The 26,814-nt window shown below is 53.2% G+C and overlaps 12 protein-coding genes across 12 annotated transcripts; 6 read left to right on the top strand and 6 right to left on the bottom strand.

Moving 5' to 3' along the window:
• Window positions 1-603: 603 nt before the first annotated feature.
• LTS14_010449 (uncharacterized protein) lies at window positions 604-2,233 on the bottom strand (the record flags this gene model as incomplete). The annotated part of the gene is made up of 3 exons (XM_064843125.1): window positions 604-827; window positions 881-1,908; window positions 2,217-2,233. The coding sequence occupies 3 exons, from the start codon at window positions 2,231-2,233 to the stop codon at window positions 604-606; spliced, it is 1,269 nt and encodes a 422-aa protein (XP_064689244.1).
• A 90-nt stretch (window positions 2,234-2,323) lies between these two features.
• STT3 (oligosaccharyl transferase stt3 subunit) lies at window positions 2,324-4,867 on the top strand (the record flags this gene model as incomplete). Its single annotated transcript, XM_064843126.1, has 5 exons — window positions 2,324-2,495; window positions 2,563-2,643; window positions 2,705-3,298; window positions 3,348-4,430; window positions 4,497-4,867. 5 exons carry the CDS (start codon window positions 2,324-2,326, stop codon window positions 4,865-4,867), a joined length of 2,301 nt encoding a protein of 766 aa, XP_064689245.1.
• Window positions 4,868-5,153: 286 nt separating this feature from the next.
• Window positions 5,154-7,154, bottom strand: LTS14_010451 (uncharacterized protein; the record flags this gene model as incomplete). The annotated part of the gene is made up of 1 exon (XM_064843127.1): window positions 5,154-7,154. One exon carries the CDS (start codon window positions 7,152-7,154, stop codon window positions 5,154-5,156), a length of 2,001 nt encoding a protein of 666 aa, XP_064689246.1.
• Window positions 7,155-7,330: 176 nt separating this feature from the next.
• On the bottom strand, window positions 7,331-8,818 carry LTS14_010452 (uncharacterized protein; the record flags this gene model as incomplete). Its single annotated transcript, XM_064843128.1, has 1 exon — window positions 7,331-8,818. The coding sequence occupies one exon, from the start codon at window positions 8,816-8,818 to the stop codon at window positions 7,331-7,333; it is 1,488 nt and encodes a 495-aa protein (XP_064689247.1).
• Window positions 8,819-9,342: 524 nt separating this feature from the next.
• On the bottom strand, window positions 9,343-11,494 carry LTS14_010453 (uncharacterized protein; the record flags this gene model as incomplete). The annotated part of the gene is made up of 7 exons (XM_064843129.1): window positions 9,343-9,560; window positions 9,611-9,746; window positions 9,796-10,207; window positions 10,256-10,511; window positions 10,562-10,676; window positions 10,731-11,311; window positions 11,365-11,494. The coding sequence occupies 7 exons, from the start codon at window positions 11,492-11,494 to the stop codon at window positions 9,343-9,345; spliced, it is 1,848 nt and encodes a 615-aa protein (XP_064689248.1).
• Window positions 11,495-12,181: 687 nt separating this feature from the next.
• LTS14_010454 (uncharacterized protein) lies at window positions 12,182-13,571 on the top strand (the record flags this gene model as incomplete). The annotated part of the gene is made up of 3 exons (XM_064843130.1): window positions 12,182-12,250; window positions 12,300-12,999; window positions 13,054-13,571. 3 exons carry the CDS (start codon window positions 12,182-12,184, stop codon window positions 13,569-13,571), a joined length of 1,287 nt encoding a protein of 428 aa, XP_064689249.1.
• Window positions 13,572-14,033: 462 nt separating this feature from the next.
• Window positions 14,034-15,257, top strand: LTS14_010455 (uncharacterized protein; the record flags this gene model as incomplete). The annotated part of the gene is made up of 2 exons (XM_064843131.1): window positions 14,034-14,148; window positions 14,209-15,257. 2 exons carry the CDS (start codon window positions 14,034-14,036, stop codon window positions 15,255-15,257), a joined length of 1,164 nt encoding a protein of 387 aa, XP_064689250.1.
• A 369-nt stretch (window positions 15,258-15,626) lies between these two features.
• On the top strand, window positions 15,627-16,064 carry LTS14_010456 (uncharacterized protein; the record flags this gene model as incomplete). The annotated part of the gene is made up of 1 exon (XM_064843132.1): window positions 15,627-16,064. One exon carries the CDS (start codon window positions 15,627-15,629, stop codon window positions 16,062-16,064), a length of 438 nt encoding a protein of 145 aa, XP_064689251.1.
• Window positions 16,065-16,475: 411 nt separating this feature from the next.
• Window positions 16,476-17,651, bottom strand: rna1 (Ran GAP Rna1; the record flags this gene model as incomplete). The annotated part of the gene is made up of 2 exons (XM_064843133.1): window positions 16,476-16,910; window positions 16,965-17,651. The coding sequence occupies 2 exons, from the start codon at window positions 17,649-17,651 to the stop codon at window positions 16,476-16,478; spliced, it is 1,122 nt and encodes a 373-aa protein (XP_064689252.1).
• Window positions 17,652-20,097: 2,446 nt separating this feature from the next.
• Window positions 20,098-21,867, bottom strand: ALG6 (Glucosyltransferase-like protein; the record flags this gene model as incomplete). Its single annotated transcript, XM_064843134.1, has 1 exon — window positions 20,098-21,867. The coding sequence occupies one exon, from the start codon at window positions 21,865-21,867 to the stop codon at window positions 20,098-20,100; it is 1,770 nt and encodes a 589-aa protein (XP_064689253.1).
• An 896-nt stretch (window positions 21,868-22,763) lies between these two features.
• NSR1 (nuclear localization sequence binding protein) lies at window positions 22,764-24,329 on the top strand (the record flags this gene model as incomplete). Its single annotated transcript, XM_064843135.1, has 1 exon — window positions 22,764-24,329. The coding sequence occupies one exon, from the start codon at window positions 22,764-22,766 to the stop codon at window positions 24,327-24,329; it is 1,566 nt and encodes a 521-aa protein (XP_064689254.1).
• Window positions 24,330-25,387: 1,058 nt separating this feature from the next.
• On the top strand, window positions 25,388-26,792 carry LTS14_010460 (uncharacterized protein; the record flags this gene model as incomplete). The annotated part of the gene is made up of 2 exons (XM_064843136.1): window positions 25,388-25,439; window positions 25,552-26,792. The coding sequence occupies 2 exons, from the start codon at window positions 25,388-25,390 to the stop codon at window positions 26,790-26,792; spliced, it is 1,293 nt and encodes a 430-aa protein (XP_064689255.1).
• Between the last annotated feature and the right edge of the window lie 22 nt (window positions 26,793-26,814).

The following is a 26,814-nucleotide window of genomic DNA, read 5'->3' on the forward strand; positions in this document are numbered from 1 at the left end:
TAGAGGCGTGGGAACGTGTCGTATGTGCAGTGCAATAGCCGAACACGATTCGAGAGTCGCTGATGTAATGACCGAGGCTCTTCACATGATGCTTCGTGGAGTAGGGGTCCACTTTCCACGGCTAGGATACAGACAACTCCCCTTTACACGCGACCACGAGGATATCAACATGTTGACCGAAAGACTGGTTGCTTCGAAGAAGAAAGGGTTCAATCGGAAGCGGGGACACAGAGCGAAGAGATCGTTTGCTGTACATCATTGCCTCACATGGCGTTCATCGCCACCCAAACATCTATGCTACAGAATTATCAAATACAATCATGCGCCTCCAATATGCATTCCCCGGAGCGACCGAGGACTAATACCTCCCTTCTCATCCTCCGACTGATTGAGAATCGCCGTCTCCGCCCTGAGCGATGGGATCCCGTCCTCCAGTCGGCAGGTCCGGTAAGGCAGTTCTCGGCCCATGTATCCTTGTCCCGCATTTTCGCCAAAGGCCGTGCTTCCACTGTTCCCTGGATGCCAAAGTGAAGGCCACGTCGTCGTTGGATACTCACGAAGCGGCACTTGTAACGCTTTCCTCACTTCCACGTCGAGTAGTGCTTACTCCGCATCGCCACCATCCCTCCTCATGCCACTGTTGTTCTGCGCACTATAATCAATCTTCAACGTGCGCCCATAGATGACCTTCTTCTCCAAATACTCCTTGGCCTTCTCCGCACTCTCGACATCAATGAAGTCCGCATGAGCGAAACCTCTCGGCTGACCAGATCGTCGATCAATCGCCACTCGGACATCGAGGACATTCCTGATTTCACGGAAAAGATCTGACAAGCATATTAGCATGATTGGAATCTCAAGACAGAGTGCCGGAACATACCATTCAAATCCCGATCACTCATCTGATAGCTCATGTTTCCAATAAACAACGTCTTACTCGGCGGATTTGCCGGCCGATCAAACCTCTCCCCACCCCTCGCCATACCGCCCGCCGGACGATCATTGCGTCCCTGCTGTCTGTCCCGCTGAACATGGTACTGTACCGCCATGCGCCTCCCCTGGAAAACCTTCTGATCCAACTCCTTGACCGCTTTATCTGCACCTGACTGATCCGAGAACTCTACGTAGCCGAAACCCTTGCTTAGACCGCGCTGATCACTGACCACTCGGGCATTGGTTACTGTCCCGAAACGAGCGAATTCTGCTTCGAGTTGCTGGGCCGAGACTTCGAAGAAGAGGTTGCCGATGTAGAGGATCTTGTTCTTGGGAGCGGAGGAGCGGAGAAAGCTGGTTGCTGAGTTGGTGGAGGATGATGCGGCGGTAGGTGCTGGAGTTCGGGGTGGGAATTCGGCGGATTTGCTTTGGAGTTTGGAGGCGGTTTGGTCAAAGGCGCTGCGGGCTGACGCTGCGGCGGAGGCGGTGGCGTCCTGGACTGTGTCTGCTGCGGAAGATGCGGCGTCGCGGGCTTTGTCCTTTAGGGACTCGTCTTGCGACTCTGAATGCTGCTGTGTGGTAGTCTCTTCAGCACGCGGCATTTCTGAGGCTTCGACGCCTGAAGTGGCGGAGGGCATGGCATTGGCATCATTGCTGGAAGTGTTCAATGCTGGGCCCGAGTCGTGGGCGTTGATGTCGTGGGGCGAGTCGATAGGTTCAGCGGTGGTGCCAGAAGCCTCTGAGACGGCATCCACGGCGGCTGAGCTTGAGCCAGGCTGTGTCGCCGCATCTGTTGTCGCCGTCTCTCCAGCCTTCTCCTCCGCTAGCCATAATCTCGACTGATGAAAAGATCTGAGTATGGCGGGCTTGGATGAAACAGGCACGCGAGTCGTCTGGGGTCGGAAGGTGGAGGTGGAGAGTTGGCGCAAGGGTTGCTGTGATAGCGCGCGCACGGCTACGCGTTTGAGGGCGAACCTGTCACGTGTTAGCTATTCACATTATCATCGATGAAATGGTAAATGGTAAATGGTATGCGTACATCTTGTCTATCCCTCCTCTCCTTCTGTGCCTGCTGTTCTCTTATCGCCTCTGCGAGTCACCGGGTAATCGATAGTGTGGCGTCCTTTCGTTGTCTCTGCTCGTGTATGAGACGATGATGACTGTTGCAGTATAAAGGCGGAAGTGGTATGATAGAAGGATAATCACTGATGGCACTTCTACTCTGCCAATTAGTTCGAAGCATCGCAATCGCCCGCAACTTTCACTCGGGAGTGAGCACGGACATTGAGCGCCAAGACATAGCTGTCCCCCCAAAGAGCAACGTGGAGCTTCAGTAACAATACTCTACTAGGAGCGAGACGGCATCGTCACAACTACTAAACCTCCCACAATGGCTGTCACCGCCACCAACTCGGACAGCCCGACGTCCATCTTCTTCAAGGGCGAGACGGGCCGCAACACTCGAGGTCTCCTACGCCTGATCATCCTGTGTACTATTGCAGCAGCCGCGGTGGCCAGTCGACTATTCTCCGTCATCCGATTCGAGAGTATCATCCACGAGTGTATGCAAGATTGATGTGGAAGAGCACGTGATGGGATATAGTATGGCATGACTAACATGAACACCAGTCGACCCGTGGTTCAACTTCCGCGCGACCAAATACCTGATCCAACACGGCTTCTACAACTTCTGGGATTGGTTTGATGACCGTATGTGATACACCTCCTGTTCAACGTCCCTATGTCCACCCACTGATTACATGATGACTAGGAACATGGCACCCCCTCGGCCGCGTCACGGGCGGCACCCTCTACCCAGGCCTCATGGTGACTTCCGGCGCCATCTACCACTTCCTCCGCTTCCTCACCCTCCCCGTCGATATCCGCAACATCTGCGTCCTGCTCGCCCCGGCCTTCTCCGGTCTGACAGCCTTTGCAACATACCTCCTCACATCCGAAATGAGTGACAGCCCGAGTGCAGGTCTGCTCGCTGCCTGCTTCATGGGGATCACACCAGGATATATCAGTCGCTCCGTAGCGGGAAGTTACGACAACGAAGCCATTGCCATCTTCCTGCTCGTCTTCACCTTCTACCTCTGGATCAAGGCAGTCAAGGTGGGCAGTGTGATGTGGGGTGGTCTGACAGCACTCTTCTACGGCTACATGGTCAGTGCGTGGGGAGGATACGTCTTCATCACCAACTTGATCCCTCTCCACGCTTTCGTGCTCATCTGCATGGGGAGGTTCAGCCCGAGATTGTATGTCAGCTATACGACTTGGTATGCGTTAGGGACATTGGCTAGTATGCAGATTCCTTTTGTGGGGTTTTTGCCAATTAGGAGTAGTGATCACATGTCTGCGTTGGGTGAGTAAGCATATATACCTCTCACAAACGCTCAACTAACTACTTCTAGGCATCTTCGGCCTCATCCAACTGGTCGGCTTCACCGAGTATATCCGTGCACAGCTCCCCTCCAAGCAGTTCCAGACACTCCTCCGCGCCATGGTCCTGATCGTCTTCGGTGTGGCATTTGGTGGCCTTGTCCTCCTCACTGTCTCCGGTACTATCGCTCCATGGTCTGGCCGCTTCTACTCGCTCTGGGATACAGGATACGCCAAGATCCATATCCCCATCATCGCCAGTGTATCTGAGCACCAGCCTACCGCCTGGCCGGCTTTCTTCTTCGATCTAAACATGCTCATCTGGCTCTTCCCGGCTGGTGTGTACATGTGCTTCCGCAACCTTCGCGATGAGCAGGTCTTTGTCGTCATCTATGCCGTGTTGTCCAGCTACTTCGCGGGCGTCATGGTGCGTTTGATGTTGACTCTTACACCAATTGTCTGTGTTGCGGCCGCCATGGCATTGAGTCAGATCCTGGACACTTTCCTCGTGGCGGAAGCACCTGCAGAACCATCTGGTGATGCCACCAAGGCCAATGGCTCAGCATCCTCAAACGGCTCAGCCAACATCAAAGACAAACTCAACTCCGCCATCCCCGAGAGCCTCCGCTCGACCAAAGCACCACTGGTCGGCATCTACAGCTACTTGTCAAAATCGCTTACCGCCGGCGCCGTAACAGCCTACCTCCTCCTTTTCGTCCTCCACTGCACCTGGGTGACCTCAAACGCCTACAGCTCTCCCTCCGTCGTCCTCGCCTCCCGCCTACCAGACGGAAGCCAACATATCATCGACGATTACCGCGAAGCCTACTACTGGCTGCGCCAAAACACCAAGCAAGATGCCAAGGTGATGTCGTGGTGGGATTACGGGTATCAGATTGGTGGGATGGCTGACCGCCCGACGCTCGTTGACAATAATACCTGGAATAATACCCACATTGCTACTGTAGGGAAAGCGATGAGTTCGAGGGAGGAGGTCTCGTACCCGATTATGAGGCAGCATGAAGTGGATTATGTGCTTGTTGTCTTTGGTGGACTGCTGGGGTATAGTGGGGATGATATCAACAAGTTCTTGTGGATGGTCAGAATTGCTGAGGGTAAGCATCACCATCACTCTCTCTCTCACCTCAAGCTTACCCCGTGATACTAACTCACATCCTCAGGAATCTGGCCCGACGAAGTAAAAGAGCGCGACTTCTTCACCGCCCGTGGCGAATACCGCGTCGACGACGAAGCCACGCCCACCATGAAAAATTCGCTAATGTACAAAATGTCCTATTACAACTACAACTCCCTCTTCCCGGCCGGCCAAGCCCAAGACCGCGTGCGCGGCTCCAAACTCCCCGCCACTGGGCCGGAACTGAGTACCCTGGAAGAAGCCTTCACGAGCGAGAATTGGATTATTCGGATCTATAAGGTGAAGGATCTGGATAATTTGGGGAGGACGCATCAGGAGGCTGGGGCGTTTGGGAAGGGGAATAAGCGGAAGAAGGGGGGGAAGAGGAGAGGGGCGAGGGTGTTGAGGGTTGATTGAAAGTAGTGTGTTGATGAGCGGCGGCTGATCTGATGTGATTTGGCTGTTTTCTCTGTCTGAAAGCAAGAAAGATATAGATGGCATATGTACCGTAGTATACTGGCCAAAAGTTCTCTGTCAGATGGGTTACATGTCGTGGTCTCAATTGCTTCGTACTACTGATACAGATACCTTTCCATCGCCCACCCATGCCATGCCAGCCGAGCGGAACGAAGGGAAGTGGAGATTGAGCAACCAAAAGCCACGCATACAGCTCACCCTTTGTCCTCTCCATCCACACGTCCCGTCAACTCTTCTTACCAGTCCTGGCCCTCTTCGAAGGCGACCCACGGCGCGGGCTCCTGTCACCATCATTGTCATCGTCTTCGCTCATCTCATCATCTCCTCCTTTCTCGCCGTCCTCCTGATCACCTTCCTCCTCCACATATTCGTCATCCTCAATCTCGTCCTCAGCACCCTCCCTCTTTCTCTTAGCACTCGCTACGCTCTCAGCACCTCCACCAACGCCATTCTCATCGTCGTCTCTTCCTGCTTTCCTCCTCACGCCCACAGCAGGCCTATCGTCTCCAACGTGACCACCAGCATGTAACCCATGCCTCCCCTTCGTCTTCCGCTTGATCAACCCCTCCTCCTCAAACTGCACACGACGTTCGCTCTGCTCAACATCACGCTCCACTTCGCTGTCGTCATGGCTGCTACTACGCGAATCTGGGGGATCTCGGTACCCAAGCTTGCCAAGTTTGTCTTCGAGATAAGGCAGTTTGATGCCTGGTGTGGTGGAAGGAGCGGGAGGTGTTGGTTTCTGTGATGGCTTCGCTAGGCCTGGGAAGGGATTGACCGGTGTGAACTTGCTTGGAGTCGCGCGTTGCGGTGCGGGTGGAGGTTGGGGACGAGCTTTGGCAGTAGCCTTGAGTTTGCCCTTGCCTTTGGCCTTGACTGTGGGCTTCGTTGCGGTACCAGCATTGACGTCTCCATCGTCGTCGTCGTGCTCGTGACTGGCATTCGAAACACTTGTGCTTCGACCTTTGAGTAGAGCATTGATATGCTGGCTGTTGATTGGCAACATCAGATCGCCGCCGTGGCTCCTCGTGTGACGACGACGTGGGCCGTCACTAAGGAGCGCTGCAGCTTCGCCTTGCGCGATGGCATCATCCATGAAGTCATAGGTCTGGTCCATGGACACCTGCTGTATGTCATAGCCTGGTTTCTTCGTCTTCTGAGATCGGGCAATGCTGCTAGCTGAAGGTGGAGCGGGTACTGAACTCCCATGGCGTGGTTTGCGGCCGTCCTGAGCTTTGGCGATGTTGCTAGATGAGGGTGGAGCTGGTGCGAGACTTTCCCGTCGTCGTTTGTGGCCGTTCGTGGGCGCAGTGGGCGCCGAGGACACAGTAGACACACGTTTCCTTGGCGCCACTGTGATATTGGAGGCGTCGGCGTCGTATTTCACGACTGATGAGCCCTTGTCACCTTGGTTGTATTGACTAGGTGTATCGCGACCATTCTTCGACGACTTATCACCAACGAATTTGGTCTTGGGCATGGCTTGGAGGTCTTTCACAGGAGTGGGGTCTGCACCCACGCCTGGCGGAGTGCTGTCTCTGTGTCCCGTGGCTTCGTTGGAGGCTAGTAGTTCCTGAAGCTGCCGTCGAAAGTCTTCAGCTCCCGAAACCGATGCAGATGTTGTTCTATCCCCGGGTTTCAGTGATGATCTGACAGCCTTCTCTTGTCGCGGAGCGAAACTGGGTCGTTGGTCAGATGTGGATGCAGGTAGATTTAGACGTTGAACCGTGGCTCGATCAGTAGACAGGTGTGGATGTGCTTGATCTATCGATGGACGCTCGACCTGCTGCTGCGTATCACGGCTGGCACGTGTGACGCTATGCTGCTCACGATCGAGTGGATTGACAACTCCAGACCGCATGTCATCGGTGTAGATACCAGAAAGCTGTATCGTACGATGACCATCTGGCCATACATCTACTCGAAGGGTACCGATATCATCCACCCGGTTGATCGTTGGTACATGGTTGGTACGTGAAACTGGAGTCGGTGGCTGAGGATGTGATCGTCGCACTGGATAATGTTGGTTTTCTAGCTGAGTAGCTCTAGTGTTGAGAGTGTCGAGTAGCTGCTGGACATTGTTGTGTCTGTCGGTGAGACGAGCTTGACCAGGAACCCGCTCATGTAATTGAGTGGGTGACCTCTCATTGCCATCTTGGAGGCTATCTGCATCCATCTGGTCGTCTGGTTCGTCAAGAAGATTGGTCTGAGGTGTATCCTGCGTCATGGTGGAGCTGACAAGTCCTCAGAGTGATGAGATTGTCCTTTGGTAGCCAAGTGCCACGTTGGAGTACACATATCGAGCCAGGCCACTAACTGCAGGAATAGCAAACGATGGTGTAGCCTTCTTCACCAAGCACATACTCGCCATACCCTCTTATGGCTTTGTGCCTGTGCAAGCTCTCAGAAAGTGTATCGAAATTCTTCGGTAGCCTCAATGAGCGCTTTGCCGTCTCTTTGGCGCTTATTGGTAATAGCAAACCATGCAGAGAAGGCCAAGATGAACACAATGAGCAGCAAGTGGCTGCCGATACTGGTCCAGACGGCCGTAGGATACCAAGGAGCCTCGTTCTGGCGCACAATGAAACTACCAGCAATACCACCGGCGCCATTCATGGCTGTGACGACCGCGGCAGTGAACGCCCGCTTCCATTGTCCTGCAATGTTGTTTGCATAGTATGTTGTCAATGCACTCCAATTCGATATGTATGCACCAGTGGCGAGAAAAGCTCCGATATAGCGTACTGTGACCTGATCGACAAAGCCTAGCATACAGAAGCCCAGGATCAGGCAAACAGAGTTGAAGACAATGACTGGTCCGCGGAGTCTGTATCGGTCGCTTACGATCGAGGACACGATCACTGGGATGACAGCATAGTAGTAAGGCGGGGCCGACAGAAGTATCGACTCGCTCTCGTTGAAACCCATACCGCTTTGCAGGATGATCGGTAGAAAGTAGGAGAGCGATGTGGACACCAGGTTGAGGCAGAAGAGCATGCAGGCAAAACCGTAGACCTTGATGTCCTTGGCGTGGACCAGAATGTTTGGCCAAGAGAACGGCTCGGCATGAGCATCTTTGCGGTCACTCTCAATGCGCGAGACTGCAAGTGCCTGCTCCTTTTCCGTCACAAACCACAGGCTATGGTGAGCGTTGTCAGGGAAGTCTACCATCCAGAAGTATGTAATGGAGCCGATAATTATGGAGATGAGGCCCTGTACCGAGAACATATAACGCCATCCTGCCAGCCCAGCTCTGCCATCAAGCTTGTTTAAGGCGAAGTTGACAATGCCGCCAGTGGCCAGAATGATGACTTGTCCACTTTGCAGGTATGCGAATCGCGTCTGCTGCTCGCTCCTCAGATACCATGTCGAGATGAGGTAGCTCAGTCCTGGGTATATGCCAGACATAGCAATGCCAAGAAGCACTCGAAGAGCAATCATCTCCTTCCAATTGTGAACGAATGCTGTGCCAAAGGTGATGATACCGAAAGAGACTGTAATAAACGATAGCCATTTCCGTGGGCCAAATATTCGTATAGCTATCGTCGAGGGTAGCTGGAAAGTGATGCTAGCGAGTGTGAAGATGAAAATACTCACAGAGTATCTGTTCCCAGTCAGGTCGAGATCAGAAATCATTGACGTGACGGACGCCGAGCTGATGACCCCAGAGTCGAGCAAGTTCAAAGAGCATAGTATGGCAGCTATCGAACAGAGTCGGATATCGACTTTGCGAAGAAGACGACGCTCGGTGTCGATATCATGATCATGCACTTCCTCGCCGTCGTGCTCAGCTTGGTTTGCATGTACTTTTTGCTTTGCATGTAGTTCACGGGCTGATGAGGTGCCATACCTACGGTCAGACTCACAGACCAGTCGAGAAGTCTCGGCCATGATGGGTGGACTTGTGAATGTGCCTGCACTTGCGCTTATAAGAAGGAGGGTGAGGTATAAGTCAATGACCGAACAGATACCTCTAAGCCGGGATCGGAGTATTGAGTAATATGTACCACCCTTTTAAGCCGCTATTATCGAATGGCACTGCATGATAATTATGCTGCCTAAAGCGGCATAAATTCGGTTCAGACAATCCTTCTTCTCATCTATGTTCGACACACTAAATCTGTACGACATGAGAGATTGACTTCAACATGTACTTCATGAGAACAGCACACGCTTGGGACCCGCAGTGCGCCGTGATGTCCCCACACCGGCGAAGGCTTTCGTAGGACCACTTCCATCTTATCTAGCGCCAGGAGTGCTGACGTGCGAAATATGGGAGTCCACAGTCATGGTAACGCCATCAGACCGATAGACCTCCCTATAGACGCGTTCCATATTCTGGCAGGTGTTGAGTATGGATACTGGTCCAGGATTTGGCGTATGGACGACTGGGTCGGAGCCGCCGGAGTTGGATCCTACTCAAAAGCAATTGAAGATGTGCCAACTACGCGACCACCCGCCAAAGTTCTGAACTCGAGAACACCCGACTCGCTACCAAACGACACTTCAATTTCGAACTCGACGCACCAGATCTTCTTATTCGACCGGAAAAGGTGGAACTCTCGTTTGTGGGCGAACGATGACTTACTCACAGTGGAGAAGTCCGTCTCGATCCGGCCAATTTTGGCAACTCCTAGATATGGTCAGCTATGCAAGGACCTTCCATATCAACCGATAGCTTACGATCGTTGTCGCTGTACTCTGGTGGCTCGCTCAACGAGCATGTCCAGAGATTATCCGTGGTCTTCCAGTCATGGCTCTCGGTGACGGAGATGAATACTTTGACAAGCCGTTTGGTATCGGGCAAGATCTCCTCTCCCTGGGAAATGGTTAGCTGAGCTCTGATTCATGAATTCAATCTCCCGTACTTTTCTGATCAGCCAATGCATCCTGTTCAAACACCTTTTCCGGCCATCCCACTGGCTGAACACAGCTTTGGCTTCTGGATCTACGCCATCTCGGAATATGGCAGCAGTCGCCACTCCGTAATGTCTTCTGCATCGCCGTTTTCGGGGACCCGCACCAAATCCTTCTAGACCCCTTATCGCGGCGCCTCGCACAATGGCGGCTTGCGGGTGCTCTGGACAGAGCAATTGTATAGAGCCATTCCTGTCGCACCATGACTTCAGTTTCGAGAACAAATACTCAGAATCGCCGAAGCCACCGATCAGGATAATTCGGTTGATCGCTCTGCCTTGGTATTGCAATTCTTTCTTCTGGCTCATGACCAAGCTCAAGATCTCATTCACGACCGGCGTGAAGAGCGCTTGCACATCTCGCCTAGCAGAGTCAGCTCGGGTCCGAACGAGCGCCGGGAGGCATACACACCATGTCAAGTGGACCATTGACTCGTCCTCATCATAATACTGTGAGCTTGAGACGTTCTTCATGCGCAATGGGCCGACCTCGCGGACTCTATGATCTTCTGGTTCCACGAAAGAACGCTTGACTCTTTCCCACGACTCCATGAAGCGGCTTCCTGGTCCCTTGCGGCGCATCTCTATCTCATCGAATGCTCTACCAAATCGTGTCTGCATTAAACGGTGCAGATTTCGGTCAATGTACGTCGAACCGCACTTCCCGCCTGAGGACCGTCAGCAACATCTACGATGACCACGAAGCCGGCAAACCCACCGACGCCAACACAGATCTCGTCAAACTCTAGCCTGGGACTAACGTCGACAATGTTATATGTGGTGATGTCCACTGTCCCGCCTCCGCAATCGCACACGAGCACGTTTTCGCCTTGCTGGAGATTCTCGTCAGCGAATTGGCAAGGACAAGCTCGATATGATTTGCTTACTTTGGGAGGAATCAACGAGTGCGGCTCTGTGTACTTTTTCAAGGCAGCGATCGCAGCGGCCTCTGGCTCGCTGATGATATTTATGCTATCGTGTGGGCGATTGCCAAAGCCTGCAGCGCGAGCAGCCGAACGAGTGGCATCCTTCGCCTCATCCGTCCAGACGGCAGGGATCGTAAGCCAGATGTCCATAGGTGTGGACTTCAGGACCTCTTCAGTGACCTGCCTGCTAAGTCTGACAGTCACATACTTGTGCACTTCTCGGAGAAAATCGCTGCACACCTGCTGTGCACTCAATCCTGGAGGTAGTCTTAACATGCCTTCGTCCACGGCATTCTGGAGCTTCGGATCATCGTGCGTCTGCTCATCGGCTTTCGCGTCAAGCAAGAGTTTCGTCCACGAGCAGGAGGTCATGCGCGGCTCAACTTCAAACCCCCATTTGTTTGCGGTCAGTTGATCGGCCTGGTTCTCCTGGGCATACGCTATCCTGGTGGGTACCTTCCATTCACCATCTCGACCAGGCCAAGTACGGATGACGTTAATGTCATCCGCGCTTGACTTGTCGGTAGTCGCAAAGCTTACTCCTAGTGTGCTGTCAGCCATTGCTGTCTACACACTTCCGTTGCGATCCTCGTACCGGAATACGTTGTGCCATAGTCAACACCAACGATCAGACGATGTCGAGACGTTGGTTCAGCGTTGAATGATACTGCTGCCAGTCTCGCGACCAACGACTGCTTTGTGTCTTCGCGATATTTGCTCGCCATCTTGCCACGATCTGAGCCCTCCGAAATAACACTACCACGTTCCACAGCAATGCAGCTATCGTACCCTATGAAGAAACATCATTCGTAAGGTCGTGTGTGTCGGCTCCTCTCTTCTGTTGTATCGTTTTGCTGATCGGAGTTACTGAGCGAAGGAGCAGATGTTACACCTCATGAGGCTCAAGTCGAACCACCACACCACGAGAAGGTGCAGATCCAATTTGCTGAGCGCGACGCTAATAGCATGGAAGTTATGCTTGGGGCCAGATCTGCAGGACAATGCACGAGACAGGGTAAGCTGCAAGCCACTCAATAGTGCAGCAAGGCTGCACACGGCTTGGCGTTGTTCGGTAAAGAACCAAGCATAACTAGTCGGACGAAACAACTTCTACACCTAAGCCTCACAAGATAGCGAACGATTGCCCAGCAGCCAACGGACCTGAAGTTTTATACTTGTACTCCAAGGATGAGTTTTAGTAACTTCAAAGACAAGGCCAAGAAGTTCATCCGAGAGAACGATCTGTCACCAACCAGCGAGTACCCTAGACGCGAGGTATCATGACCATGATCGATATTGTATAGCTCGACAAGGTCTCTTGTGCTAAGTCATGACAGAGCTCATCAAAGCCAGGGCCCCCCGTACCTCCGCGCAAAGACGCCCCAGCCATCTCTGAGAAGAGGCCAAGCAGCATGGGCAACGAGCCGTCCTCCATGGATCGCTCGTCAACCACAAATGGGCCTTCCGCATATGCGCAGAGGGTATGATTGACTACGATGCCGCATGTGTAAGATCAGCTGATAGCATCAGCCTGGGTACCCGCAAGCACGATCAAGCCGCCGTGACGACTATGCGCAAAGCCATCAGTCCCGCAAAGATGATTACGTCTCGAACCGTCAGGCAATTCGACCGGAAGAATACATCTCCCAGCTCCAAGACAAGGTCCGTCGTCTTGAAGACGCTGTCCGTCAGCAGGAGGGCGTTATCACGGATCTAGAACGGCATGTCTCCGACCAAAAAGAGCAGTACCTCACCGATGTCAAGGAGCGAGAAGCTGAGCTCCGAGAATTACAGAGCACTGCGTTCAAAGACATTCAACCGACCAGATGGGAACCTTTTGAGGATAGCCAGGTCAACCAGAGATTGTCGGATTTCCAGGCCGATATCCAGCAGATTGCCAAAACATACAGCATTGATCATGTAGCCGCTTACAAGCTATCTAACGATCAGTTACAGGCTCTCGATGGCGAGCTTAACGAAGCGGGCGTGGCAGATGTGACTGGAAAGGCTGTCATGCTCAGCTTGCTCGAACCGCAGTTTGGACCTCGAATTTGTGTGACAGCTTTGCTATCGGCTGCAGTGCATCGGTTAGTATTGACAAATCCGTTCTTCTTCATGGCGGATGGTATGGATGGTGATTTCGATTCACTCCCGGAAAACTTTCGCCACCTAGAGCAACGACCTGATCCGGCGGACGCTCTAGAGCAGTATCTACATCGTATAGCCAAAGGTGCGTTCGTCAAATTTCTGCTAGCACGGAGGCGTTGTGACTGACACCTTACAGTGGATGCTAGGTCTGCAAATGTCTGGAGATCCGATACATTACGACTTCTCATGCCAGAAGAGCACGACACCAGTGCCCCTGCCGAGGGACTCAGGCAGGAGATGCGTATCGGCTGCCGAGACCAGTGTCTGCGTGCTGCACGCTCGTTCGAGGAGGGGCCAGTAGCAGTGTTGTTGAACATAAAGTCTATGGAGACTGCGACCAAAGATGGGTTTCGCAAGACGTTGACCCAACTCTTCGAGGACGCTGGTCGTATGGCAATGCGATTGTGGACGCAGCGAACGGCGATCAGATGCTCGTATCTGCCCGACCTGCGTAAAGAGCCATTCGCTGTGGACTCGACTCTTATGCAGGCGCACAATTTGCATAAGCTTGATGATCCAAAGGATCACAGACTGGACGGCAAGCGCATCAAATTAGTGGTGCATCCAGCCGTGCTTCGCTACGGCACGCATGATGGTGAGGATTATGAGCGTTCGCAGGTGTGGGCCAAAGCAATTGTATGGCTTGACGTGTGAGCGGCCATGGCTAGCGAAATGGGGGCCAGTATGCAGATCAATCACAGGCCCAGCTGATCGCTGTCGGTGTTACGACGTTCATTCGCCATATCTCTCACCGGTGGAAGAGGAACTAGTGTCCGGGCAAGATAAATCCATCATGAAGTGGCGTCTCGCTAATGCACATAGCTCGCGCCACCATGTACGTTGGAAGTCAAAATCATGGTGAAGTTCACCGGACCCAACACGCATTTGGCCCGCCAATGCTATGCAACACCTGCTTTCGACATGGCTGTGATCTTTGATCGGAACTCGGGCGCTGCCCAGCCTTTTTGATGAATACAGCATGAGAACCTTAGAAGTGCTCCCAAACGTGGTCACGGGTCGTTGATGCAATTCAATACTTGTGGAGTGGACTTGCGTCCGAGATATATTCTTACATACAAGATACGGTCGTACACAATAAGCTGTTAGCAAAAGGCCATGGGAAAGCCCAGCGTTCGCATCGCTGTCATGGGCGTGACAGGCGCAGGCAAGAGCACTTTCATCCAAACGGCCAGCGATCTTGACGTCGGAATTGGCCATGAACTGCAATCCTGTGAGTATGCATCTCTGTCCGTCGACGGTCGCTGTCGTCCTGGCTAAGTAGTTTGTGCAGTCACCGCCGAAGTCGAACCATTCGAATTCGATTATGCTGGCCTACACATCACACTCATCGATACTCCCGGCTTCAACGACACGACACGCAGCGAGACGGAAGTCTTGCGATCCATCGCAGATTGGCTCGACTTCAGCTACCGAAACCCGCCACATCTTAAGCTCACCGGAATTATATATCTGCAATCGATCATGGACCCACGCATGTACGGCTCTTCGTTGCGAAACTTGAAGATGTTCAAGGAACTCGTTGGCCCCGAACCACTGCAGAATGTGGTCTTGGCGACGACTCGCTGGGGTCAGCTGTCAAAGTCTGGTGAGGTAGACATGGGCGAGTCTCGAGAGAAGCAGCTATGCGACGACGAGACGTACTGGAAGCCGATGATCTCACGCGGGTCCAGAGTAGCTCGCTTCGAAGACACCCGTGATTCTGCCTTGAATCTCATCTTGAGCTTGATCGAAGCACAACCCAAGGTCCTTCAGATCCAGTCCGAGCTGGTCGATCAAAAGAAAGATCTTATCGATACCTCAGCTGGAACAGCAGTCAACGAGGAAGTCAAGCGCCTAGAAAGCAAGTACAAAGAAGAGCTCCAGCAAATCCAGTTCGATCTAGACAAAGCTCTCGAACAAAACGAAGCCGACGTCCAAGAAGCCCTCGAACACGCCAAAGCAGACTTCGAGCGCAAACTCGACAGAGTCCACGCAGAGCAAGATTTACTCCGCTACGAGAGCCGCAACCAGTCCCGCAAAATGCGAGACGAATACGAGCAATTACAGCTGGCGTATCAGCAAAAACTGGGTGCGCAAAAACTCGACTTCGATGAGACGGTTCGGATACTACAGGCTAACGAATCGAAGCTGCGTAAAGAGCAGAGGGACGCAATGAACAAACAGATCGAGGAGATGAAGAAGCAGAAGAAGGGGTCGCCGGGACGGACTGGAATGAAATTGGTGGCGGGATTACTACCAGTGGTCGGATCGGTGGTGCTAGGTCTTTTGGGTATCCCAGTCGGGTTGGGAGGACTGATGGGCGGTGGAGGCGGCTTCTAGCGGTATATCTTGCACCACCAGGATTATAGCAAATGGATCAGCCAAGAAATGCAGCATCTCAGGTTTGCATGCCTCGCGGCTGGTGCCTCCACTGCTGAACGCCTTACTACATCACGCCACCAAACGACATGATCTTACCGCAGATCACTCCACGACATATATCAGCGGTAAGCCGCCATGCGTACGAGTCACCCATTCGAGATCCAGTAGCGAGAGCTGAAAGGCATGTCAGCCGCAGCCACAAGGCTGACCACATCTCCAACAACCACGTATATCTCGAGACATCCCACTGCCACGGGAAAGACTGCAAACTCGCCAGACATCAAGATCGACATCAAGAGAAAAAAAAGCCATTGACAATCACCCAAAATGACCAAACAACTAACCTCCGCCACCCTCCTCCAAATGTCCAAAGACGACCTAGAAATCCTCTTCGACTCCTCCCCACCCGGCCCCATCCCCAACGGCGTTGCAAACGGCACCGCCCTCATCATCCCAGGCACAACCTTCACCCCCGCCATAGCCGAATTCATCAACCTCTTCGCCTGGCAAGGCAAGATTTTCGATGCCTCCAAGTCCGCCCTCGTGAACCGCATCTCCGTCTTCGGTCTCGATGCTATCCTAGCCCAGGTTTATAAAGACGAGAGCTGGGTGGATGGGAAGGAGTGTATTGTGCTTGATTATTCGAAGACGAGTTTCGTGGCGCATTGGATTCGGGATGAGATTCGGTTGGTTGGGGAAGGGTTGTATTTGGGGACGGTGTTTTGGGAGAAGGAGAGGTTGATCTTCTTCGCTTTGCAGTTTTAGTCAAATTTTCGTACTTCGGTGCAGGGTGTGAATCGCATGGTAGAGGTGAATGATAGAGCCCGACGGGTTTTAGGAGAGATGATTTCTATGGGCTTGGCATGACTCCCGTCAAACCTATGTAGATTTATGATGCACTTGTTGCACGCACCTTTCGCAATGCTCACGCTCATCTGTCGATGGCGAGGTGGTATCTCAAAGCAGTAAAGCCAATGTCAGCCCATCAAAGGTGCTACCCCAGATCCAGTACGTGTATCGCGACTGAATTTACTTCAACTCCGTCGTACCCAAAGCATCAGCCAACTCATCAACATCCTTATCCTTCTTCTGCGACACAGGCTCATCCTCAGCCCGGTCAGCCTCCTTGAGAATCTTTTCTTCCTGGTCGTTCTCCTCATCTGCAACTTCATCCTCCTAGTCATCTTCGTCCTCATCGTCCAGCTCATCCAGCTCATCCACGCCCCACGCATCGTCATCATCCACATCAATACCTGGGTATTTCTGCTCCGCATCCTCTTTCCGCGCCGAAAGTAACTCCTGCAACTTCTCAACATTCGGATCCTCCTCGCTGAATTTGTTGCCATTGAGCTCTACTCTCCGCAGTCGTGGTAATGCCGTGTCATGTAGTGCCGCATCGCAGATAGCCTTTACACCCTTCGAGTCGATCTCGTTGAATTGTAGCCTCAGAACCTCGATTTGCTTATTTGTACCATGTGAAAGCGCTTCACCGAGCTGGAGGCCACCACGAGCACTCAGTAGACAGTCGCCGACGCCGAGATCGATCAAGACGGGCCATTTTGAGATCGTGTTGCAGAGAGTCTTGGCGGCGAGGGATGTGAAGGTGTTGTCCTGTAAGCATAAACATTAGTGGAGTCAGTATCAGGACTATGTGGATGATCTTACCTGTAGATCCAATATCCGTAACTGCTTGCATTTCGACAAACCGTGCTGTAACAAAGTAGCAATACCCTCCTGCCGTATCCCATTCTGCACCATCTTGACCGTCTGCACCTTGTTGTTCGCCGTGTACGCCTTGACCCACGCGCTCATCGACCCGGTCTCCAGCCTATTCCGCCCACAGACCACCGTCTCGAGATCAGGCACATTCTTGTTTCCTTCTGACTTCGCCTTTGCCTTGTTGTCAGCCAATTGTGCCAAGCTCTCAGCCACTAGAGCGCCCGCCGCTGGTCCGAGGCCGTTGTTATTGAGGTGGAGATGCTGGAGTGGTGTGTGTTGGCTCAGGAAAGGCCGAAGAGGTTCCACAGTGTTGAGGCCAAAGGCATTGTCGTTCAGGTTGATCGTGTGGAGCTCGGGACACTTGAGGAGTGCTTGCAGGAGGCTAGTAAGAGCTTGTGGAATCTCGGCGAGCAGGCGACCGGTGAAGATATCGGCAAGATTGGCTATTCTCAGCTTCTTCTTCGTCTCAAGCATCGATGCGAGGGCCGCCGCAGCCTCAACACCTATAGTGTTGCCTTCGAGATGTATCTCCTCGATATTGTCGTTCGCCCGCAGATCTTTGGAATGCTCCTCAACATCTGCAGCGGTGTTGAGCTTCAGAGCGCGGCCTCTGATAGACCAAGTGTTTGCCATCGCACAAAGTGTTACGCTGGGCACACTCCCTAGGGGATTGTAACAAGGCAATTATTATTATTGTGCTTCGCCTTCAACATTCAAACCCCAAAGTCGCGTGGCCTCAGGGATGCGACCGAGGAACTTTTGGTGGGGCGATCGTGGCGTTGCGGCTCGGCGGTCGAGGCCGTTCGCTGAGTCAAGTCCCTGCATATGCAAGGGCAAGGTTTACGTGAATGTTACATCTACAGTATCCCCAATGCCTCCGGGAGAAGAGAAAAGCTATATCTGCTATCTCTTGGGTCAACTTGGTTACTAATAATGCCTTAAGGATAGATATAGCCCTTGATACTTCTAATATAGACTAGTCTGCTCGATAGTAGGCCCTCTAACGAGTCTCAAACAACACGGTCCGTTGCAGCTATGCCACCTATACTACATCACTTCCTCTGGATAGCTCACCTTGCGTATGTCATTGTAGCCTTACCAGTGATCGTAATCGGTAATCGTTCGGCTTTCGTAGCGGGCGACCCAGCTGTGGGGGCAGCACTACGACCGTTTTTCCAATTTGCGCCTTATGTGCCTCCCTTCCTTACAGTATGCTAGAAATTTACGCCTTCACCTGCTCACAGCTGTTTGACGACGGAAGACTGATGTGCTTCACAGGCAGCACCCGGCTTCGGCCTCAACTTGATCTTCTTCCTCTATATTGCTATCAAGTTGAACAAGATTAGGGAAAGCCTGAAAATGGGCTTGCTCCCACGCAGAGTCAACCAGCGTCTGGGATTTGTACGACGCTTTGGGCCACTTCTATGTGTGACGACTGCAACGCTTGTTGACTTAGCGATGCTCGGTTTCGGCGCCTGGACGACAGCGGTTCACGTCCTCCCAATCTACAACCTAACACCAGCACAGCGGCATGACTTGATTCAGGCCAGCGTATCGACCAGCATATACCCAGGTACGCTACCGGAAGCGGTTTCAACCTACGTCGTTAAATGGCAGTCAAACCTTCAGCCGTTCGTTTCCTCTTTCTTCGTTTGGCTGTAAGTTAACGAGCCGAAGGACATCTGTTTTTCATTTGCGTTTCGCGAGACTGACGAGTCTATAGCAGTCTAACAGCAGCGTGCCTTGCTATAGACGGTACTTGTTCGGTAAAGATTATGGTCGCGGTTCGCAATCATGAAGAAAGAAGCCGCAACGACAAAGCATCTCAAAGCTACGGAATACCACTATCCTAGGAATCCTTCCCGATGTGGCGGGCCAGTCTTTGTCGCGAGCTACATTGAGGACACCATCTCAGCACCTCGTTTGGATTGCATTTACATAGGAGATGTGAGTTGGCTGAGGATTGCCTCAACGAAGAGCAGCGAGTTCGGTGCTAGTTTCGGTACGTCTGGTCAAATAGTGAGCCCAGTGGCTTTGGCAGTCCTCAATTCCTGGTTCCATGTTGTCGCGATGACTGTTACACATTAGCCCTCTTGTGATTAATCTGCGAATCAGTAGAGTAGGAGTACAGCAGGTTACAGGTAACATTCAATGAAGGCCGGCTGTTGTGTATTTTCCACTTTGAAGGGATATTTCGACTGGTACTGACGCCATGACAAATTCACGTGTCGAATGAGCGTCTGTATCCCAGATTAGACGTGATTGCACCCCCTGCAGGTCAGCAGCAGACCTGAGGAGCGACGAGTTCGCTTCTCGCCGTGCCTTACTTGACGAGGTTGGAATGTTGAGGTGAAGTGGCGATGATGACCAGATTAAACGGCACAGGGTTCTTGATCCAGAACTCAAAACATGACTGCCGAGATCCGATCGATGTTGCTGACAAAGTCTCGATCTGTCTAAAGACATAAAGATCATCAATATTTCCAAATCATCTACATCAGCGCATCCTCACAATGCCAGCCACACTGAACAGTATATTCCCCTTTCAATAGGATCCGCGATTATCGCTAATGCCTTAGCAGCAATGGCGATGCAGCCCAATAACCTAGCGGGCGATCTCAAATCCCAAGGCGCAGAGGCGACACAGAAACCCAAGGCAAGGCATTACTGACAAGTACGTCCGTTATCAAGAGCTTACTAACGCGGTATGGATAGCCCTGCTGCGTCTGCAAAGACGAGAAATCCGCCCGAGACGAGTGTATGCTGTTCTCCACTGCCGCCGATCCACAAGATGCGTGTAAAGATCTGGTAGGACAATATAAGACATGTATGAAGGGATACGGGTTCAGTCTGCCTTGAGATGGTACAGGTGGTGCAGGATGGATAGAGAGAGAGTTTGATTTCAGCATTGCGAACAGGCGTTGGGGAGTAAGATCTGAGGACGACGGGCATACTGGCACGACGAGCGCAGCATAGAATGGAGATCGCCACTCCCGCGAGACGCTTAGATATGTTGTATGATTAGTGTGTAGAAACCTGTACAGATATCTACGATCCACAAGCTAGTGCTTCATTACGATTACTGCATCTTCTTCACCACTTCAGTCTTTCGTCCCAGCAGACCACTCACTTGCACTGCCTGCCATAAACACCACAAATAGCACAAGCCGAATCCTGCCGCGCCGACGCAGACATTTGCCACTACCCATATATCCGGCTTGTTCTCCGGTGGCGGTACGAAGGCCTCACCAAAGTGCCACGCCACCATTGCAATATATGTGCCAATGTGGATGGCTTTGCTTGGAATATGCAATCCGCCATCTCCGCCAGAGATCATGTAAGCGCTGATGTTGAGCGGCGGTAGTCCAAGAAGATATGCCCAGAGGCCGGTTAGCACGAAGTACGGTATGCGCAGTTCGTCCCTCTTCAACAGCGGAAACATAGTCCAGCATGCGAGAATATTGGCATAGCCGACCCAGGCTCGTATAGCAGGCTTCATGCCCCCCTCTCTAGCTAACAGAAGCGTCATTGGTAGGAGTGGTAAAAGCACGTTTTTCTCATGAACCTGATAAGAGCACAAGAAGAAACCCCATGCCGTGGCTGCAAAGGTGGGAAGGATCACTTCTCTCTTCGGAAAGAAGAGCAGGAGTGCGCATGGCGGCACGATAGATGTCAGTGTCAAGGCCAGTGCCGCACGCGAAAGCAAGGCGGAGTCGTATTGGTGTAGCTTGTGTATACCAGAGCAGTGGACAGCGCACCATATATTCGCCACTTTATCCTCGAAAAGACCGCGCGAGAATGGAAAGATGCGGTGGACAGCCTGCGCGAGTTGAACAACGTATGGATAGTACCAGGCTTTCTCTGACAGGTCAAATGGTATCATCGTCAGTAGTGGTGGCAAAGCAGCATCTGATGGTAGAGGCACATTACGGTATGCGTCGTATGCTGTGCCTAGTATTAGTGGCAAGACCAGAACTGCGAACGAAGCCAAGGTGACGATGGCGAGCCCGAAGAATCGAAGAGGCTGTATTCTTGGGAATAGGCAAACGCCAGCCAGATATGCCGCGACTGCTGGTGCATAGAAAAGTGCCATTTGCTTGAATCCCAGAGCACCCACGAAGAACACACAGCTCCATAATGGTCGTCCGGCAAGCATGCTTGCGATTGTTGCAAGTGTGAGACCGAGCATGACCGTATTGTACTGGAAGTGACCGTGATCGACGATCAGGGTGGCAGGTTGCATTAGCAGGGCTGTGAGCGCGATTGAAGACTCCCAGTTGTTGATGTTGTGTAGCTTGGCCAGTTGGCGGACGCAGAAAACCGCGGCGGGCACGTAGACGAGGTACTCGGAAACCACGACAGTAGCCCGCATGAATACCTTCAACCCAGCATCGTCCAGCCCACGACTCAGATAAAGCTCAAACCAGTTCGGCTCAACCAACCACCCAATCTGTCCGAGCACCCATGAATGATAAGCCGTCAACGGCGGATAGTCCAGACCCCACCAGTCCAGATTATGGAAGTACCAATGTGAGACAGGCAAGTGGATAGTGAGTTCCATCCAATGCCTTTGCGCTTCAAAATCACCATGCATAGGTGGCTTTTGCATGCCCGAGTAAGGCCACATCGCGGTCGTCCATCTGAACAGAAATACGATCATGAGAATAATGGGGAGAAGGATCCATTGGGACAGACCTGTGCCTTTGGCTGGCCAGAAGAAGGCGGCGAGCGGGAAGGCGGGTTTGTCCTGTTTGGTCGACGGATCGGTCGTCACGGTGCCATTTGAAGTGATGGGCTCGCCAATTCTCTTCTTCCGAGGGCGATGGCTGGAGGGTGTGGAGGGAGCCATGATGTTTTATTGTGGTACTTGTGTTATCGCGGCATGTTCGGCCCCTGAGTGGTGGAAAACTGTGGCCTTGTCCGGTGGCAAGAGCAGAAAGTTGCAGATCCCAGCGCGCCAGTTGCCAGTGACGATATAGCAGTTCCAGCTATACTCTGACCGTCCCGTGAGTTGAGGATGGTCGCTGTTTGTGAATGTCCATATCGTCCTGCCTGCTTGGGCAACAACCACTACTCGAGGTCGGCGAATGATTATCTTTCCCGAAGATCTTATCAATCTCGTCCGTGCGCGGCGCTAAGAACTCGAGCTTTTATCACCGCATTTTTCTTGCGCACGAGAACGATTTTCTACCCACACAACTTCTACGCAACACTCCATTTCTGAGGGATATATCGAGGCATATCGCAGCAAACAGTTCTCAATCAGTGGGCTACTTGAGGGATAATATATCAATCGGTTCGTTGGCTTCCTGAAAGAATATCTCTTCACCGCTGGTATCAGCGCCGTGAACGAGCACCGTCGTGGGCTTGTTGGGCAGGTTGATCGCGTAGTAGCAGCGACAGTTTCTCGGCTTCCTTGTGGGAACGCAGCGCCTTGACACTCAGCTGCTCGCTTGCGATCCAGTGGGCTGTTTGGCATTAGACACTATACACCTTCGCGTGTGTGTCGACTCGTGGGCTTCATAGTCGCTTCGGCGGCAAGGACTGGGCTACTGAGGGCTTGTTGTGGCTTCGGCTACTCGTGGGCTATTGCTTTGCTACTGTTGCTTATTCGCGCTTGAGTGCTTGCGCTCTTGCTGCTGGGTGTCTGAGACGAAAGAGAGAGATTACTGCACGCCGTCACTACTTTGGGGCTGATCACTGACTATCGCGCAGACATACACACTTGTCACAGATTCTTCAGCAATGGCTAAGGATAAGAAGGGTAGCAAGGCTGCCGCTGTCGCTCCACAAGTCGCTAAGCCGACCGAGAAGGTGAAGGCAGGTCGCGTGACCAAGCCGTCCGAGACTCCAAAGGCCGCATCCAAGGTTTCTGCCAAGGAGACCGCCAAGGTTGTCGAGAAGAAGAAGAGCAAGAAGTCGAAGAAGGAGCCTACTCCCGAGCCATCTTCTGAGGAGGAGGAAGCAACCAGCGACAGCTCTGCCAGCAGCGAAGACGAAGAGGAGACCGTCCCAGTCAAGACCGGTTCAAAGACCAACGGCGCCGCCGCCAAGGACGACAGCAGTGACGATGACTCGGACGATGAGGATGAGGCTCCACCAGCGAAGGCCGCAGCTCCCAAGGCCAACGGCAAAGCTAATGGTGCTGTGAACGGAAAGGCCAAGGCAGACTCGAGCGATGAGGACGACAGCGACGACGACGAGGAGGATGTCAAGGCTGGTGCAGTCAAGGACACCAAGATGGCCGACGCCGATGACGACTCCAGCGACGACTCCGAGGAAGATGATGATGATGAGGCCGCCGCCAAGCTCAAGCCTAATGGCGAGGCTGAGGAGGATGACGACGAGGATGACTCAGATGACAGCGACGATGAAGAGGAAGAGGAGAAGCCTGCCGCTGAGGAGAAGCCAAGCAAGAAGCGCAAGGCTGAGGCCGAGACTCAGTCTACTCCCAAGCGCAGCAAGGTCATGATCGACGGCGAGATGAAGGATGCCACCAACAACCTATTCGTTGGCCAGCTCAGCTGGAACATGGATGAGGAGTGGCTTACCCGCGAGTTCGAAGAGTTCGGCGAGCTCACTGGTGTCCGCATTATCACGGACCGTGACTCTGGCAGGAGCAAGGGCTTCGGCTACATCGAGTTCAAGGACGTTGAAAGCGCCATTGCCGCCGTTGAGGCCAAGAACGGCACTGAGCTTGATGGTCGCAACATCCGCCTGGACTTCAGCCAGCCACGTGCTGAGCGCGACAACAACCAGACTCCTCAACAGAAGGGCGCTGCCCGTGCTCAGCAGTATGGCGACACACCCAAGGAGCCAAGCTCGACTTTGTTCGTCGGCAACGTTAGCTTCGAGGCCGATGAGAACATGGTCACCGAGATGTTCTCCGAGTACGGTACCATCAAGGCTGTCCGTCTCCCTACCGATCGCGACACTGGTGCTTTGAAGGGCTTCGGCTACGTCGAGATGTCTTCCATCGATGAGGCTACTGCTGCTTTCGAGGCTGTGCAGGGCGCTGATCTTGCTGGCCGTCCAGTGCGTCTTGACTATGCTTCCGCTCGTCCTGATAACGGTGGTTCAGGCGGTCGAGGTGGCTTCGGCGACCGCGGTGGACGTGGTGGCCGTGGCGGATTCGATCGTGGCGGGCGTGGGGGAGGACGTGGCCGCGGCGGCTTTGGAGACCGCGGTGGGCGCGGCGGAGGCCGTGGTCGCGGCGGATTTGGGGATCGCGGGGGCCGTGGCGGTGGACGCGGCGGCACCACTAACCGCGGCGGCTTTGGTGACTTCAGCGGCAAGAAGATGACGTTCTAGGAGGACAAGTCTGATGGCCAAAAGGAGTCAAAGCAGAAGGCCAAGAAGGGAGGTGCTGTTGGTGGCTTCAAGGGCAAGAAGACGACTTTCTAGGAGGAATCGTCGACGCAGCGTGTTGAGGGTGAGGTCGAGAAGAATCGTGTAATGGATTTCGCGCGGGAGTTTGCTAAGGGTGCTTCACCTGATAGCTCGTCGAAGGCTCTGACGACGAAGCACGGATTAGTTTCTACGAACATGAAGGCCGAGGTCAAGCGCAAGCATGGCTGAGGAGTTTGTTCCCGCTGATCTGGTTCATGCTGTCTGATGGTGGAGGCGAGCAACGTAACGATTGTTTGGAAAAAGTGTTTTGGACGGCGTTGATGGATGGGATTGTACTTCTTAGTGCGGATAGATGTACGAACGTATATGGTATACTTGGTCTCTCTCACATCCAATCCCATCCGCTACCTTGATTATGCCTTGCCCGCGTGTTCATATGATGCGGACTCCAGCATACGTTCCCACCTTGCCTGCGTCTCTCCCCGGGTGCTCTCATGCATGTCTACTCTACTTTCCTCATCCTGGCCATCAACCCTATCGCCATTGTTCTGATCTCAATAACATTGATATTTAGCGGGGGAGTGGCCCGCGATCAATCACATCGCATCGCATCGCATCCCCGCCCCCACGCAGCCGAAGCGAAGCGATCGTCATGCCACCTTGGGCGTGATCACCTGCCAGCAAGTTACACCGACTCCAGCCTGTCTTAGACATACTACGATACTACCCTTCTTGTACTGCTCCTGTCGTAGGACCCTGATATATCACATCCCCGTCAGCCGCTTCTCGCGATCACGTTCGTGCAAGTGGAACTGCAGGACTACTGGGCGAGAGATCTGTTATCTCCGTACATCAGTGGTGGGGTCCCGTGGGACGATACTGCACCTTGGTTGAGGGAGTATACGACAACGAGACCTGAGAGCGCTGTCGCATATCTGGGAGAGATCCTGAGACGTTCTGGGCGGTATCTGTTGTGACAGGTCGACAAGCGATATACTGTTTGTTTGCTGGAGCGCATCATGGATATGACCTCGAGGTCGGCGTCATTCGACCGGCGCACGCGATCAGAAGGTCAGTCCAGGCCTGATGCTTCCCTCATGCTTTTAGCGATAACAACATGATACTTGACATCGAATACTGCGCAATATGGGCCCTACGCACAATGCTGACAGTTTCCACGCAGAATCGTGGGTTGAGATCGCATCGCAGCCGTCGTCGTCGTCCTTGTCCTCAATCAACGACGACGTAGTGACGACAGGCTTGCGTATACAGCATAACCCTCGAAACCGACGACGACGGACGCTTCGTCCTACCGCTCCATCGCATCTCAACATCACTCACCGACCAGCTAGTGCAGGAGGCGGTGCAAGTAGTCAGGAAGAGTACGAAGAGAGCGAGAGCGAGTCGGACCAGGTCATGACATCGTCTGGAGAGGGCTTGCGGCTGCCTGGACATATCTACCCTACTCAGCTGGGACACGCATTACGATCGGCATCATCGGAACATGTGCCGCAACGATTAGACTCCGACGACGAGAACCGCACAGCGATCAATCAGCCCATCAGCAACCGTGAATGCTTCACACCACAACCCAATGCCTTCTCCCACCCACCTTCCGCAGCCGGACAAGCCAGACACGGCAGCGCACCAGTACCGGGATCCTACTTCCCCTCCCCACGCCAGCCCTCTCGGCCAACAACCAGACAATCCTACCCAACAGGCCAAGAACGCCAACCAAGCCATATGCCACAAAATATCCTCTCACCCTCCTACAATGCGGCAGCCCAACACGATGAAGCGCTGCGAGCTAGTCTGACGACCCTCCTCTCCATCGGTGCCGCAGCCCGTAGCCTCTCAAAACCAGACACCACCATCAAACGACCCCAAACCACCATCGTTGCAGCTCCAACGCGTCCCAACCGCATCGAACCCATCTCCTTCCGCCTCCTCCCGGAGTCCGAACTCCCCGGCCCCAAATCCCCTCCTCAACACCTGCACGAACCAACCTTCCAGCCCACGATCCGGCGGACTTCAACCTCTACATCCGCCTCTACATCCTCGACCCGTCTAAAAGAAAACAAACGCAAAGCCACCCCGCACCTCACAACCGGCGGCCGAAGTTCCAGCCGCGAGCGCCGCGCTCTGAAGAAAGCCAGACGAATGGCTTCGAATGAAGACCTGCCAATATTAATTACTCCTACGCTTCTAACATGGGTTGTCTCAGCCGGGGTGGTGGTGTTCTTGAGTGCGTTGAGCTTCAGCGCGGGATACAGTTTGGGCAAGGAAGCTGGGAGGTTTGAGACAGCAGGGGGCGCTGGGTTTGTGGAGGAGCCTTTGTTGAGGGGATGTGCGAGGGAGGCGGGGAGGAGTGGTGGGGGGATGGGGTTGAAGCGGAGTTTGGCTAGGAGTGCGGTGCAGGTCTAGCTGGTCTTTTGGGCTGAAATGG

This window comes from Recurvomyces mirabilis (genome assembly GCF_035927965.1).
Source record: "Recurvomyces mirabilis strain CCFEE 5264 chromosome Unknown scaffold_43, whole genome shotgun sequence".
Classification (NCBI taxonomy): Eukaryota; Fungi; Ascomycota; class Dothideomycetes; order Mycosphaerellales; family Teratosphaeriaceae; genus Recurvomyces; species Recurvomyces mirabilis.